A 17349-nucleotide genomic window follows, 5' to 3' on the forward strand; every position below is an offset into this window, starting at 1 on the left:
CGATTCCTATTATTAGACTCAACTTGGGGGAGGAAGAGGAGGGGGGATGTTTGAAGATCTACTCCACATCATCAGAGGACACGATAATAAAACTGCCACAAATCTAAACTTCTACATGAGCTTCATGATATTATAAGGATCGGTCTGAGAGAATTTGATTATGATCAAATCAATATTACACGAATAGACTTACTTAATACACATCATTTCAATATCATTCTATGAATAACACCATTCAATTGGATAGAGAGTAGGAGAGGAAATCAATGGAAATGGTTGGTTGATGACCCAGATCAATACCATGCCCTTTGGTATATTTGTCTCCTTGGTCTATTTAAAGGGTTCTCCCTCACCTCTAAGTAATTGTTTTAGCCCAGCAATTTGCTCAGAGTGTTAGTGTCCTCTGGTAGTATGCATTTGCTATGTGCACGGCACACATAAAAAAAATACTGCAGGAGGCTGGGGCGTTTTTCCTTTTAACACATCTACGAGAGGAGACACAGGCTTTACCTGAACTAAGACACACACACATTTGCAGCACATGAAAGCACATTCACAAAGTTCAACTGCACAAAGACCAAGTCTGGAATTCAAATCGAACCTGCCGGAGCAATGTTGGTGCAGTGTCATGGTTTAAAAACTGCTGCACTTCTTAGGGCTCTATTCGATCCGCATCTCAGAAGTTCATATTTACAGAATTATTGAAATTTAAAGACCACATTCATGGTAAATGCTGCATATCTCGGCTCAATGGGAAATGACCTTTACATCTCTATGGCAGAATCAGTAACGCTTCAGTTTAACAGATTGAACTAAGCCCTGACACTGAAAAGCAAGTCTCAGGAAGCATAAGTGGTTTTAATGTACCCCAAATAATTCAGTGATTATATTTTACTATGATTCAAGCCACTGTCTAAATACACCAATGCGAGTTTGATTAAACAGAGCCCTGAAATTCATTGACTAAACTAGAAAGAATTGAAGACATTATGAGACAGTTTATGTTGCAAAGGCCTCTATTGGTTGGCTTACTTATGGATACCCGATTGTATGATTTTTTGGGGGTTGTTTTTAGAAAGTGGCTACGGTATAAAGGGACTCAAGAGTATCCAGGCAGATTTTCAGAGTTTACTCCGGCTGAGGATGCCCCTCCTCCAACCCCCATAGCCTACCACAACTGTCCGAGAGGAGTTTTGGCGGTAAACCTAAGCCTTCTTTCAGGGGAGAGATCAAAGCCAGCCTCGTCCATCCCCCTCTTCTCTCATCTCCTCTTACCCTCATTCACATCCTTTGATTAATCTCCCTCGCTTCACAGAGACATTGTACGTGTGTCACCTTCCAACAGGAAGGCACCAACCTCACCAAATGAAGTAAAGTATACAGTATTACAAAATATATAATGGTAGATTTTGATTTGAATTGGTCTATGCTACATGTATGCAGGGCTATGGGAACAACGCATAGAGGAAAGCAGCAGCCCTGGGTCCGCCATGTTTGCATTAATCTGCCTTTATCGCTGTGCTAAAGAAGTGGGTCTCTTAGCTGCTGCGAGTCAAAGATCGCTAGCCTTTCCTCAAAGTGCCTGAGGTGGGAGCAAAGAGAGAGATTTACGTCATCAAGCTGCTTGAATCTATTACTATAAAAAGAGAGGGAGGAAGAGAAGAGGGAGAGAAAAAACTCCTGAGAGATAGTGAGCACTGGCTGATGAGAACAGATGCTGAAGCGTTTGTTTCCAGTACAATAGCAAAATTCATAATTCATGCCTTCAGTATGCTCACGTCAGGTAAAGGACATGTGCAGTCAAAAGGGGAAAATGGGTCTGTTTCAGGTGAAAGATGAAAGTGTCACACCCTGATCTGTTTCACCTGTCCTCGTTATTGTCTCCACCCCCTCCAGGTGTCACTTGTTTTCCCAGTGTATTTATCTCTGTGTTTCCTTTCTCTCTGTGCCAGTGTATTTATCCCTGTGTTTCCTGTCTCTCTGTACCAGTTTGTCTTGTATGTTCTACCATCGTTTTTCCCGTATGCCTGCCTTTGCAATTCTCTTTTTTATAGTCTTCCCGGTTTTGACCCTTGCCTGTTCTGGACTCTGTACCCGCCTGCCTGCCTTGACCACGAGCCTTTCTGCCACTCTGTACCTCCTGAAATCTGATCTGGTTTTGACCTTTTGCCTGTCCATGACCATTCTCTTGCCTACTCCTTTTGGATTATTAAACATTGTAAGACTCCAACCATCTGCCTCCTGTGTGGGCATCTGGGTCTCGCCTTGTGTCATGCTAGAAAGAGGTTATATGTGGAATTACATTGTTAAAAGGAGCTGGAAAAATGTGTGAGGGTCATTATGGGGGCGGGGTGAGAAAAAAGATGACTTTGGGGGACAGAAGATGGATAATGTTATTGTAAATCAAGCTTCACGTCTATAACTGACTCTCGCTTGCTCTTTCTCTACCCCCCTCCTCTCTTTTTTGAGAGAGCCAGAATCTGTTCACAGGTTTCACAACAATTTGGGATGATTTGTTTGGACACAAACCCATAGCTTCAGCTACTCTGAAATTATATTAGGTAAAGATAATTGAGGACAAGCACCGCTTGTAGGGTAAACAAAATGTTGTTAATTGTATTTTTTGGCAAAAACCTTGTCTCTGCTGAGATGGAAAATTTGCCTCGTTAACTATGATCTGGACATCTGTAGACAATTTGACAATAGGAGCTAGAATAAGTTATCTGTGCACAGGAAGGGCTATTTAGAGAATCCTTATAAATACACACCATTTGATTAATCTCATTGTCATCAACACACAGTATCCATCTCCATGTTTTCTCCCTGGCTGATTCTGACATTCTAAAATGGCATTCAGTTTCAAAGTGGTTGAAATTTTACTCTTAAGCTGGTTTGATACCCACCCCAAAACTCATTTGGTTTGCAGTACGGTTTTTGCACAATAAATGTGTTTGTTCATGTGCACTTGGCCTGCAATTACATCGCTCTTGAGATGCATTCATCTACAAATGATTGTTATGAACTTTTTGATGATCAACATGGGGACAGATTTGCATAACAATAATAACATTCAGACATTTTGAAATTAAAAGCACAAACTTCACTTTTAATCTGTTATTTAAATAACTGTCAAAACCAAACTGTAGTTGGGTCCTCCTGAGTGGCACAGTGGTCTAAGGCACTGCATTGCAGTGTTAACTGTGTCACTACAGAACCTGGTTCGATCCCAGGCTGTATCGCAGATGGCCACGACCGGCAGACCCATGAGGCGGTGCACAACTGGCCCAGTGTTGTCTGAGTTAGGGGAGGGTTTGGCCAACTGGGTTGTCCTTGTCCCATTGCGCTCTAGCAACTACCGTGGCGGGCGGGGCGCAATGCACGCTGACACGGTTGTATGGTGTTTCCCCTGACACATTGGTGTGGCTGGCTTCCGGGTTAAGTGAACATTGTGTCACCAAGCAGTGCGGCTTGGTGTGGTTGTGTTTTGGAGGTCACACGGCTCTCGACCTTCGCCCCTCCCGTACGGGAGTTGCAGCGATGGGACAAGACCGTAACTACCAATTGGGGAGAAGAACATATTTATTTTTTTAAACAAACCGCAGTTGACAAACAAGTTACAAATGGTGGCTTTAAAACGCAGCCAGGTTTCTCCTAGTCCTACGATGTACTTGTAGGTCTGAGATTTGAAACATCTTTATTGAGGGGCACGTAAGGTAGAAATGGCACAAAAGTCAGAGAAGTTGGACTTCCGACTTTGACCCTAATTCATGGTTCCTGTGTTGTTCAAGTAGCGCCAACAAGGATCACATAACTTCTGATGGTTGTGGAAGCCAGATGGAACTGGATGGAAGTGATGCAGCGGATGCTCTCACAGTCTAGCAAGTCGAGCCCCACACGGGATTACCTGGATTCCACACCAACAGATGTGTCCAGGATAAAGAGAATTCACTGGGAACGCATCACTAACTCTCCCGTTTCTCTAACCCTATGAAACCAAGTCCATCAGACACTCAGTCAGATTTTTTGATAATATGACTGGCATGGTTGGAAAGGATGAGTATAACTATGTGTTCTGGGGGAGAGATAATATAGCCTAGGCTATATTTGGTGAAATGATATGATGTCGCTGTAGCTGAATGCTTTGTCAGAGGGAGAGAGCATTGAATTACTTGAAAGTCTTGAAGAAAAAACAAATTTACTGTACAACTGTTGTTATAGATAGCTGTTAGTACATTTGCAAATAAACTCACAATGTAGATTACGCTAATTCTAGACTACTGGAAGGTCATTAATAATTTGTGTTTTATCTAATGCGTGACAAAATGTAACTTTGCAACGAACAGGTGTAACGGTTGGAATTACTAGGTAACAATGTCTACTGCACCTTTTCTATTTTTGCTTTACATTGTTGTCCGATCTCCCAACATTATTTAACTATCATTAAGACAGGTATATGCACCACTTAAAAGTGGGACCAAAAGCACAATCAATGGCTGCCCCTGTATATACAGTAAATTCGAAAATGTCTTCAGACCCCTTGACTTTTCCCACATTTTGTTATGTTACAGCCTTATTCTAAAATTTATTCACCCCCCCCCCCCCCCCCATCAATCTACACATACTACACATAATCTACACATAATGACAAAGCAAAAACAGGTTTTAAGAAATTTTTGCAAATGTATTATAAATTTAAAAAATCACATTTACAGGACATAAGTATTCAGACCCTTTACTCAGTACTTTGTTGAAGCACCTTTGGCAGCGGTTACAGCCTTGAGTCTTCTTGGGAATGATGCTACAATTTGGGGAGGTTCTTCCATTCTTCTCTGCAGATCCTCTCAAGCTCTGTTAGGTAGGATGGGGAGCGTTGCTGCACAGCTATTTTCAGGTCTCTCCAGAGATGTTCGATCGTGTTCAAGTCCGGGCTCTGGCTGGGCCACTCAAGGACATTCAGAGACTTGTCCCTAAGCCACTCCTGCATTGTCTTGGCTGTATGCTAAGGGTCGTTGTCCTGTTGGAAGGTGAACCGTCGCCCCAGTCTGGGGTCCTGAGCGCTCTGGAGCAGGTTTTCATCAAGGATCTCTCTGTAGTTTGCTCCGTTCATCTTTCCCTCGATCCTGACTAGTCTCCCTGTCCCTGCCGCTGAAAAACATCCCCACAGCATGATGCTGCCACCACCATGTTTCACCGTAGGGATGGTGCCAGGTTTCTTCCAGATGTGACGCTTGGCATTCTGGCAAAATAGTTTAATGTTGTTTCTCAAGGTCTGAGAGTCCTTTAGGTGCCTTTTGGCAAACTCCAAGCAGGCTGTCATGTGCCTTTAACTCAGGAGTGGTTTCCGTTTAGCCACTCTACCATAAAGGCCTGATTGGTGGAGTGCTGCAGAGATGGTTGTCCTTCTGGAAGGTTTCCCCATCTCCACAGAGGAACTCTGGAGCTCTGTCAGAGTGACCATCGGGTCCTTGGTCACCTCCCTGACCAAGGCCCTTCTCCCTCGATTGCTCAGTTTGGCCGGGCGGCCAGCTCTAGGAAGAGTCTTGGTGGTTCTAAACTTCTTCCATTTAAGAATGTTTGAGGCTACTGTGCTCTTGGGGACCTTCAATGCTGCAGAACGTTTTGGTACCCTTCCCCAGATCCTATCTTGGAGCTCTACAGACAATTCCTTCGACCTCATGGCTTGGTTTTTGCTCTGACATGCACTGCCAACTGTGGGACCATATATAAACAGGTATGAGCCTTTCCAAATCAAGTTCAATCAATTGAATTGACCACAGGTGGACTCCAATCAAGTTGTAGAAACATCTCAACGATGATATGATCAATGGACACAGGATGCACCTGAGCTCAATTTTGAGTGTCATAGCAAAGGGTCTGAATACTTATATAAATTAGGTATATATATTTTTTTTTTATATACATTTGGAAAAATGTATAAAAACCTGTTTTCGCTGCATCATTATGGGGTATTGTGTGTAGATTGATGATGAAAAAATATAATTTTATCCATTTTAGAATAAGGCCGTAACATAACAAAATGTGGAAAAAGTCAAGGGGTCTGAATAACTTCCGAATGCACTCTATGCCTTTCCACTTTTCTTTTGGACGTGCTATTTTTCACAACATCTGTAGAAACCAGACAAGCAAACGTAGTCATTGTTTGTGTACGTCTGTAAGTTATTGTTCGTATGTATAAGTTTGTATATGGAGTGAGAAAAATATATAATGAAAAAATATATATTATTTAAAAAAAAGAAACCAATGGAAAAGATACGGGACATTCACACAAGAGAGTCCACCCACCCGCAACAACACACAGCAAGAGAGAAGCAATCAAACTAGACGCCAGTTCTTCCCCACACATACCTGTAGTTGACGGGCCAGCGCACCATCCACATGCGGTGGTAGGAGAGTGAGGTGACTGAGAAGCAGGTGACCAGCGTCAGGGTGTAAAAGGTGGACACAAACACCTTGCACAGGCCCTCATTCCACTGGTAGCTGGAGTGCTGTCGGCGCAGGGTGATGACGCAGTACATGGTGATGGGGATGGCCATGTTAAGGATGTGTGTGCCGGCCAGCGTGCAGATGAGGAACTCCAGCGGTTTCCACTTCTTCTGCTTGGCGCTGACGCTCAGGATGCCCCAGGCGTTGGCCAGGATGGACACGGCTGAGCACACCAGCCAGGCCAGCGCGTTGGTGCTGATCACTTCGCTCACCTCATCCTCATCCATGGCGGAGCGCGGGGACGACGCCATCAGGGGGCGGGGCGGCGGTGAGAGGAGAGGTCACAGCGGAGGAGGAGGTAACGGCGTTGGTAGTGGTGGAGGCGGGCAGGAGGGGACGCAGGGCACAGCAGGGCGACTCGGGCATCCTACCGGGGCGGACAGGCACTTTCCACAGGATAGGTGGTGCAGCAGGGGACAGAGGGCATGGTGGTGGCAGCAGCAGGAGAGAATGAGTAGAAGGGGAGGGTGAAGGAGGGGGAGAGACTGGGGAGGAGTGGCCAAGCCCAGCCAGCGTCACTAACAGGCCTGGAGAGGGTGAAAAGGTAGAGAAAAGAGGGGAGGGGAGAAGGATACAAAGAGAGATGATAAAGGAGTAATAGTTTACATTCACATTACTTCAATACATAACAATTCCAATTCAATTTTAACAATCAACTGATAGGCAACTCATTGTAAAACACTTATGGTGAACATGGTGCAAGTGAAGGCAGGTTAATTTCATGTGCAATCAAAGAGAATTTGACCACACACTCCAGCAGAGTTTACAATTTCGACCATCTATTAGGTTCATTGGCTGAATCCAAAACTAGACTCTACGGTAGGCTACGGATGCTCTAAGGTAGGCTTCACCATTCACTGCCATGTCCTGCAACTGGCCCCAACTTGGGGAATTTCACAATCTGGAAATAATTTAATGGTGCCAGTAACATGAAATTCAATTCTTGCTCCTGATTCAAACTGGCGGTGCTGTACAGCATACTGTATAGTTCAATACAGTTGTTATAGCTGTCGCTTTCCTCATCCTCGGAAGAGGTGAGGAGAGAAGGATCTTCTGACCAAAATGCGGGTTCAGGGAAATATGCCATCTTTATTACAAATACGACGTAGACTAAACAAAACAAAACACTTTCAAAACTTACAAAATAACAAAACGACGTTGACGCAACCTGAACATAAACTTACATAGACAAACGTAAACTCACGAACAGGAACGTACATCGAAACATACGAACAGCCAAACAGCTCCGAAAGTGAATACATCGAACACAACGACGAAAGACATCACAGGAGACAATCACCCACAAACAAACAGTGAGAATGCCCTACCTAAATATGACTCTTGATTAGAGGAAAATGCAAACCACCTGCCTCTAATCAAGAGCCATACCAGGCAAACCGAAACCAACATAGAAACAGATAACATAGACTGCCCACCCATAACACATGCCCTGACCAAAAACACATAAAAACTAACATAAATAGGTCAGGACTGTTACAGTACCCCCCCCCCAAGGTGCGAACGCCGGGCGCACCAGCACAAAGTCCAGGGGAGGGTCCGGGTGGGCAGTTGACCACGGTGGTGGTTCCGGTTCAGGACGCTGTCCCCGCACCACCATAGTCACTCCCCTCTTCTTTCTACCCCTTCTACTGACCACCCTAACACTACCTTCCCCTAAATAAACAGCTAGCACCGGGACAAGGGGCAGCACCGGGACAAGGGGTAGCACCGGGACAAGGGGCAGCACCAGAACAAGGGGCAGCACCAGGATAAGGACCATCACTGGAATAAGGGGCAGCACCGGGACAAGGGGCAGCACCGGGACAAGGGGCAGCACCGGGACAAGGGGCAGCACCGGGACAAGGGGCAGCACCGGGACAAGGGGCAGCACCGGGACAAGGGGCAGCACCGGGACAAGGGGCAGCACCGGGACAAGGGGCAGCACCGGGACAAGGGGCAGCACCGGGACAAGGGGCAGCACCGGGACAAGGGGCAGCACCGGGACAAGGGGCAGCACCGGGACAAGGGGCAACACCGGGACAAGGGGCAGATCCCGGCTGAAGGACTCTGGCAGGTCCATGCAGGCTGACGGCTCTCGACGCTCATGGCAGACTGACGGCTCTCTACGCTCATGGCAGGCTGACGGCTCTCGACGCTCATGGCAGGCTGACGGCTCTCGACGCTCATGGCAGGCTGACGGCTCTCGACGCTCATGGCGCTCTGACGGCTCTGGCTGCTCATGGCTCTCTGACGGCTCTGGCTGCTCATGGCTCACTGACGGCTCTGGCTGCTCATGGCTCACTGACGGCTCTGGCTGCTCATGGCTCTCTGACGGCTCTGGCTGCTCATGGCTCGCTGGCGGCTCTGGCAGATCCTGTCTGGTTGGCGGCTCTGGCAGATCCTGTCTGGTTGGCGGCTCTGGCAGATCCTGTCTGGTTGGCGGCTCTGGCAGATCCTGTCTGGCGGGCGGCTCTAGCGGCTCCTGTCTGGCTGACGGCTCTAGCGGCTCCTGTCTGGCGGATGGCTCTGTAGGCTCATGGCAGACGGGCGGCTTTGCAGGCTCATGGCAGACGGGCGGCTTTGCAGGCTCCTGGCAGACGGATGGCTCAGATGGCGCTGGGGAGACGGATGGCTCAGATGGCGCTGGGGAGACGGATGGCTCAGATGGCGCTGGGGAGACGGATGGCTCTGGCCGGATACGGCGCACTGTAGACCTGGTGCGTGGTGCCGGAACTGGAGGCACCGGGCTAATGATAAGCACCCTCCTACTAGTGCGTGGAGCAGGGACAGGGCACACTGAACTCTCAAAGCGTACTCTATACCTGGTGCGTGGTACCGGCACTGGTGGCACCTGGCTGAGGGCACGCACCTCAGGACTAGTACGGGGAGAAGTGACAGTGTGTACAGGACTTAGGAGACGCACAGGTGGCTTAGTGCGTGGGGCCGGAACTGGAGGCACTGAACTGGATACACGCACTATAGGGAGAGTGCGTGGAGGAGGAACAGGGCTCTGGAAATGCACTGGTAGCCTAGTGCGTAATATAGGCACTGTAGGTACTAGGCTGGGGCGGGGAGGTGGCGCCGGAAATACCGGACCGTGCAGGCGTACTGGCGCTCTTGAGCATTGAGCCTGCCCAACCTTACCTGGTTGAATGCTCCCGGTCGCCCGCCCAGTACGGGGAGGTGGAATAACCCGCACCGGGCTGTGTAGGCGAACCGGGGAAACCCTGCGTAAGGCAGGTGCCATGTATGCCGGCCCGAGGAGACGCACTGGAGACCAGACGCGTTGAGCCGGCCTCATGACACCTGGCTCAATGCCCAATCTAGCCCTACCAGTGCGGGGAGGTGGAATAACCCGCACTGGGCTATGCACACGTACAGGAGACACCGTGCGCTCTACTGCGTAACACGGTGTCTGCCCGTACTCCCGCTCTCCACGGTTAGCCTGGGAAGTGGGCGCAGGTCTCCTACCTGCCCTTAGCCCACTACCCTTTAGCCCCCCCCCAAGAAATTTTTGGGAGTTACTCACGGGCTTTTCGGGCTTCCGTGCAAAACGAGTCCCCTCATAATTCCGGTTACGAGCTTGATTCTCCGGCTTCCATCCACGTCTCCTAGCTGCCTCCTCATACCAGCGCTCCTGGGCTGTGGCTGCCTCACTCTTCTCACGAGAGCAGCGATATTCTCCAGTTTGCGCCCAGGGTCCTCTACCAGACAGGATCTCCTCCCAAGTCCAGAAGTCCTTGTTGCTCCGTCGATTTCTCCCATACCGCTTGGTCTCTGTATTTTGGTGGGTGATTCTGTTATAGCTGTCGCTTTCCTCATCCTCGGAAGAGGTGAGGAGAGAAGGATCTTCTGACCAAAATGCGGGTTCAGGGAAATATGCCATCTTTATTACAAATACGACGTAGACTAAACAAAACAAAACACTTTCAAAACTTACAAAATAACAAAACGACGTTGACGCAACCTGAACATAAACTTACATAGACAAACGTAAACTCACGAACAGGAACGTACATCGAAACATACGAACAGCCAAACAGCTCCGAAAGTGAATACATCGAACACAACGACGAAAGACATCACAGGAGACAATCACCCACAAACAAACAGTGAGAATGCCCTACCTAAATATGACTCTTGATTAGAGGAAAATGCAAACCACCTGCCTCTAATCAAGAGCCATACCAGGCAAACCGAAACCAACATAGAAACAGATAACATAGACTGCCCACCCATAACACATGCCCTGACCAAAAACACATAAAAACTAACATAAATAGGTCAGGACTGTTACAACAGTAGCATACCAAGATGCTACTGTATTGAATACATTTTTATCACATTTATTCCCAATAATAGATATGGCCAGTATGGTAATAGGACATATGACAATTTGTCAATCAACTCCCTGTTTTCCATAAAATGTCTGTATGAACAGCATAATGACCCCAAAAAATCCACTTGCCACTCTTTTCACATCAGCCATCTGCAGGTATGTGTACACTGCATTATGCTCTTTGATCAGCATTCAAAGCTATTTTCTCAGTCAAATTGCCCTTGCTAGAGAGAATACACAAAGGAGATCCGTTTTCCCCCACACCACAGTGAAGTGTAAAACATTTGGCGCAGCTGGAGTGTTGTCAATTCACTTCTATTTCCTGTCTGTTTTGTTGACCGGAGAGTGATGTGCTCTGGGCCGTACCCCAAGGAGAGACACTCAAAATGAGTGACATGTCATCGCTCAGGCCTCCCGTACAAAGGCTAGCCAACTTATCCGAGTTCCTGCCTCCAACAGCTGTTGCATTGTTGTTGTGGTGCTAGCTTTCGGTTTGAGCTTTACATTCAGGGTTGCATTGCAAAAAGATACACTACATAACCAAAAGTATGTGAACACATGCTCATTGTATATCTCATTCCAAAATCTTCCCCAAACTGTTGCCACAAAGTTGGAAGCACAGAATCGTCTGGAATGTCATTGTATGCTGTAGCGTTAAGATTTCCCTTCACTGGAACTAAGGGGCCTAGCCCGAACCATGAAAAACAGTCCCAGACCATTATGCCTCCTCCACCAAACTTTACAGTTGCCCCTATGCATTAGGGCAGGAAGTGTTATCTTGGCATCCGCCAAACCCAGATTTGTCCGTTGGACTGCCAGATGGTGAAACGTAATTCGTTGCTCTGGAGAACGCGTTTCCATTGCTCCAGAGTCCAATGGCGGTGAGCTTCACACCACTCCAGACGACGCTTGGCATTGCGCATGGTGATCTTAGGCTTGTGTGCGGCTGCTTGGCCATGGAAACTCATTTCATGAAGCTCCCAACGAACAGTTCTTGTGCTGACTTTGTTTCTAGAAGCAGTTTGGAACTCGGTAGTGAGTGTAGCAACCAAGGACAGATGATTTTTAAGCGCTTCAGCACTCAGCAGTCTCGTTCTGTGAGCTTGTGTCACCTACCACTTTGTGGCTGAGCCGTTGTTGCTCCTAGACGTTTCCACTTCACAATAACAGCACTTACAGTTGACTGGGGCAGCTCTAGCAGAACGAACTGACTTGTTGGAAAGGTAGCATCTTATGACTGTGCCACGTTAAAAATCACTGAGCTCTTCAGTAAGGGCAATCTAATGCTAATAAATCATGGCTATGTTGTAACGATTTTCCTCCTCCTCTCCATTTTCGGAGAAGGAGGAGTATTGAGGGAACCAAGGCGCAGCGAAGTTTGAACACATAATGATTTATTAAATAAACAAAATAGACAAAGACGACGTAGACAGAAAACGAACTATACTTGAATAAACTACAAAACAAATAAACGATGAAAACAGACCTGGACACGAACTTACATATAACTTGAAGAACGCACGAACAGGTACACGACTACAAACAAACGCTACAGTCCCATGTGGCGTAACATCACACAGACACAGGAGACAACCACCCACAAACAAACAGTGTGAATGCCCTACCTAAATATGACTCTTGATTAGAGGAAAATGCAAACCACCTGCCTCTAATCAAGAGCCATACCAGGCAAACCAAAACCAACATAGAAACGAATAACATAGACTGCCCACCCAAAACACATGCCCTGACCAAAAACACATAAAAACTAACATAAATAGGTCAGGACTGTTACAGTACCCCCCCCCCAAGGTGCGAACGCCGGGCGCACCAGCACAAAGTCCAGGGGAGGGTCCGGGTGGGCAGTTGACCACGGTGGTGGCTCCGGTTCAGGACGCTGTCCCCGCACCACCATAGTCACTCCCCTCTTCTTTCTACCCCTTCCACTGACCACCCAAACATTAGCTTCCCCTAAATAAACAGCTAGCACCGGGACAAAGGGCAGCACCGGGACAAGGGGTAGCACCGGGACAAGGGGCAGCACCAGAACAAGGGGCAGCACCAGGATAAGGACCATCACTGGAATAAGGGGCAGCACCGGGACAAGGGGCAGCACCGGGACAAGGGGCAGCACCGGGACAAGGGGCAGCACCGGGATAAGGGGCAGCACCGGGACAAGGGGCAACACCGGGACAAGGGGCAGATCCCGGCTGAAGGACTCTGGCAGGTCCTGTTTGGACGGCTCTGGCAGGTCCATGCAGGCTGACGGCTCTCGACGCTCATGGCAGACTGACGGCTCTCTACGCTCATGGCAGGCTGACGGCTCTCGACGCTCATGGCAGGCTGACGGCTCTCGACGCTCATGGCGCTCTGACGGCTCTGGCTGCTCATGGCTCTCTGACGGCTCTGGCTGCTCATGGCTCACTGACGGCTCTGGCTGCTCATGGCTCGCTGGCGGCTCTGGCTGCTCATGGCTCTCTGACGGCTCTGGCTGCTCATGGCTCGCTGGCGGCTCTGGCAGATCCTGTCTGGTTGGCGGCTCTGGCAGATCCTGTCTGGTTGGCGGCTCTGGCAGATCCTGTCTGGTTGGCGGCTCTGGCAGATCCTGTCTGGTTGGCGGCTCTGGCAGATCCTGTCTGGTTGGCGGCTCTGGCAGATCCTGTCTGTCTGACGGCTCTAGCGGCTCCTGTCTGGCTGATGGCTCTAGCGGCTCCTGTCTGGCTGACGGCTCTGTAGGCACATGGCAGACGGGCGGCTTTGCAGGCTCATGGCAGACGGGCGGCTTTGCAGGCTCCTGGCAGACGGATGGCTCAGATGGCGCTGGGGAGACGGATGGCTCAGATGGCGCTGGGGAGACGGATGGCTCAGATGGCGCTGGGGCGACGGATGGCTCAGATGGCGCTGGAGAGACGGATGGCTCAGATGGCGCTGGGGAGACGGATGGCTCAGATGGCGCTGGGGAGACGGATGGCTCTGGCCGGATATGGCGCACTGTAGACCTGGTGCGTGGTGCCGGAACTGGAGGCACCGTGCTAATGACAAGCACCTTCCTACTAGTGCGGGGAGCAGGGACAGGGCACACTGTATTCTCAGAGCCTACTCTATCCCTGATGCGTGGTACCGGCACTGGTGACGCCGGCCTGAGGACAAGCACATCAGGATTAGTAGGGGGAGAATATACAGTGTGTACAGGGCTCTGGAGACGCACTGGTAGCTTAGTGCGTGGGGCCGGAACTGGAGGCACCGGGCTAAATACACGCACCACAGGGAGAGTGCGTGGAGGAGGAACAGGGCTCAGGATACGCACTGGTAGCCTAGTGCATAGTGTAGACACTGTAGGTACTAGGCTGGGGCGGGGAGGTGGTGCCGGAAATACCGGACCGTGGAGGCGTACTGGCACTCTTGAGCATTGAACCTGCCCAACCTTACCTGGTTGAATGTTCCCGGTTGCCCGACCAGTGCGGGGAGGTGGAATAACCCGCACCGGCCTATGTAGGCGAACCTGGGAAACCATGCGTAAGGCAGGTGCCATGTATGCCGGCCCGAGGAGACGCACTGGAGACCAGACGCGTTGAGCCGGCCTCATGACACCTGGCTCAATGCCCAATCTAGCCCTCCCAGTGCGGGGAGGTGGAATAACCCGCACTGGGCTATGCACTCGTACAGGAGACACCGTGCGCTCTACTGCGTAACACGGCGCCTGCCCGTACTCCCGCTCTCCACGGTAAGCCTGGGAAGTGGGCGCAGGTCTCCTACCTGCCCTTGGCCCACTACCCTTTAGCCCCCCCCCAAGAAATTTTTGGGAGTTACTCACGGGCTTTTTCGGCTTCCGTGCCAGACGCGTTCCCTCATAGCTCCGGTTCCTCTCTCCGGTAGCCTCCGCTCTCCTCAGTGCCTCCAGCTGTTCCCATGGGAGGCGATCTCTACCAGCTAGGATCTCCTCCCATGTGTAGACACCCTTTCCATCCAGAACATCGTCCCATGTCCATTGCTCCTTCTTTTCCTGTCCCTTTCTCCTTTGACTCCGCTGCTTGGCTCTGGAGAGGGTTGGGTGGTTCTGTAACGATTTTCCTCCTCCTCTCCATTTTCGGAGAAGGAGGAGTATTGAGGGAACCAAGGCGCAGCGAAGTTTGAACACATAATGATTTATTAAATAAACAAAATAGACAAAGACGACGTAGACAGAAAACGAACTATACTTGAATAAACTACAAAACAAATAAACGATGAAAACAGACCTGGACACGAACTTACATATAACTTGAAGAACGCACGAACAGGTACACGACTACAAACAAACGCTACAGTCCCATGTGGCGTAACATCACACAGACACAGGAGACAACCACCCACAAACAAACAGTGTGAATGCCCTACCTAAATATGACTCTTGATTAGAGGAAAATGCAAACCACCTGCCTCTAATCAAGAGCCATACCAGGCAAACCAAAACCAACATAGAAACGAATAACATAGACTGCCCACCCAAAACACATGCCCTGACCAAAAACACATAAAAACTAACATAAATAGGTCAGGACTGTTACATATGTGCTCAATTTTATACACCTGTCAGCAACGGGTTGGGCTGAAAAACCCGAATCCACTAATTTGAAGGTGTGTCCACATACTTTGAATATATAGTGTACGTTATGTTGTAATATATAGTGTACGTCAATCAATCACTCAATCAATCAACCAACTACATTCTACACTTAGGGAAACTACTGGGTAAAGACTAACATAAGATTAACATAAATATTTGGTTGATATTTGACTGAATTCCCATTTAGCAAGCACACCACTGCAGGCAGGCAAGTTAATGTCAGAACCTTGTCATTATACTGATGACTAGTGATGGTGGGAAAAATCGATACAGTAGAGTATCACAAAATTATTTTGACTAGATTATATTTATTCTAAGGATCGATTCTCAAAATAAATACAAATATAGTATATAAAGTATATTCTTTTTTTCTTCTTCTTGTAGGTAGTTAACGTTAGCTAGCGCTAGTCGTTTGTACCTAGTCCAAAACTCTGGTATTTCTCCTTTTATAGCTTGGCCTCAATATTTTTGTGAGCCAATATGTTTTCAGCACTATATGTCTGATCAAAAATTGTTTTCTCATGGCTCTCTCTTGTCCCTCTGCAACAGGCATATAGTGAGCAATATGTTAGGAACATAGAATCACAATACTTATAGAATTGTAAATAAATCGTGAGATATATAGAATCGCAACACATATCGTATCGGCACCTAAGTATTGTTATAATATCGTATATTGAGGTCCTTGGCAATTCCCAGCCCTACCGATGACAGCCGATATGGTAGTGTACTGCTAGCACAGCATGAGGTTACTAATTGGGAGAAGCCCCAGGTACAGGAAATAAATGCAGGTTAGCGTTTTTCGTCATTAATCTTGTACTGGACGCAGCTCTGCAGAGTGGTCACTAGCTAGCACAGCCACTGTCATAAAGTCATAAAATCTGATTTGAAACCTAACCCTAACCCTAACTTTAACCTTAACTTTAACCTGGTCCCGTGTGGCTCAGTGGGTAGAGCATGGCGCTTGCAACGCCAGGGTCGTGGGTTCAATTCCCACGGGGGGACCAGGATGAATATGTATGAACTTTGCAATTTGTAAGTCGCTCTGGATAAGAGCGTCTGCTAAATAATGTAAATGTTAACCACACTGCTAACCTTAAATTAAAATCGAAAAGCAATTTTTTGTTTTCATTCATTTTTACAATATAGCCAATGTTGAATTTGCAATTGTCCCATCTAGCGGGAATTGCTCACTTGTGCCTCCAGGACAAGACTCATCCCAGTTAACATTAACCTGCAAAATAAGTGGAAGATTATTGCAATACTGCTCAAGATATTGTTGCTATCCATTAGAAAGATGATGATGAAAAAATTGCGAACTATCCCTACAACTCTGGGCATGTCTTTTTGCTGTCAGCGTATACCCAACCCCCGACACACCACACAAACAATAGGCTGAGAGCAGCACAGATTCAGCCACAGAGCAGCCTGAATCCCATTATAGGGCCAACCCAGCCGAGCCAAGCCGAGCTGTACTGGGCTGGCCTTGTTACACATCCACCATAGTTACTGGAACCGTGCTGGAAATATCAGCCCTATTGTGTGAATCAGGTCATGGAGAAAGCCAGCTAAAAGCTTTCACAGAGATTCTTGTGTTTTCCTGTAGAGAATGATGATGACCAATAGCATAAGCAAAAAGGGGCAAGTGTTGCCACCTAATAAATTGAGTCGACAGACAGGCTGGAGCCATTGGAGTCCTTTTATAAGCAGAAGGCTCAGACATTCATAATGATGTAAACCTAGCCTTATCCGAATGCCCAGGTCACAGATGCCACCCAAACGTGCCCATGAGAGACACTTAGAGCATAATTCTAACGAAATCTTGATTTTAAATTATTGTGGGTGCAGCATTTGAGCAATATTACACTGAACAAAAATCTAAACTCAACATGCAAAAATG

At 48.1% G+C, this 17349-nt stretch overlaps 1 protein-coding gene across 3 annotated transcripts in view; it reads right to left on the reverse strand.

Moving 5' to 3' along the window:
* Nucleotides 1–17349, reverse strand: part of LOC129830237 (probable G-protein coupled receptor 153) — a 67055-nt gene that overhangs the window by 31148 nt on the left and 18558 nt on the right. For all 3 annotated transcript variants that reach the window (XM_055892645.1, XM_055892643.1, XM_055892644.1), the window contains exon 2: nucleotides 6367–7031. In XM_055892645.1, the coding sequence (XP_055748620.1) occupies nucleotides 6367–6755 (389 nt within the window). In that variant the 5' untranslated portion in view covers nucleotides 6756–7031. The remainder of the gene's footprint in view (nucleotides 1–6366; nucleotides 7032–17349) is intronic.

The sequence above is a fragment of the Salvelinus fontinalis genome, chromosome 31 (genome assembly GCF_029448725.1).
Source record: "Salvelinus fontinalis isolate EN_2023a chromosome 31, ASM2944872v1, whole genome shotgun sequence".
NCBI lineage: Eukaryota > Metazoa > Chordata > Actinopteri > Salmoniformes > Salmonidae > Salvelinus > Salvelinus fontinalis.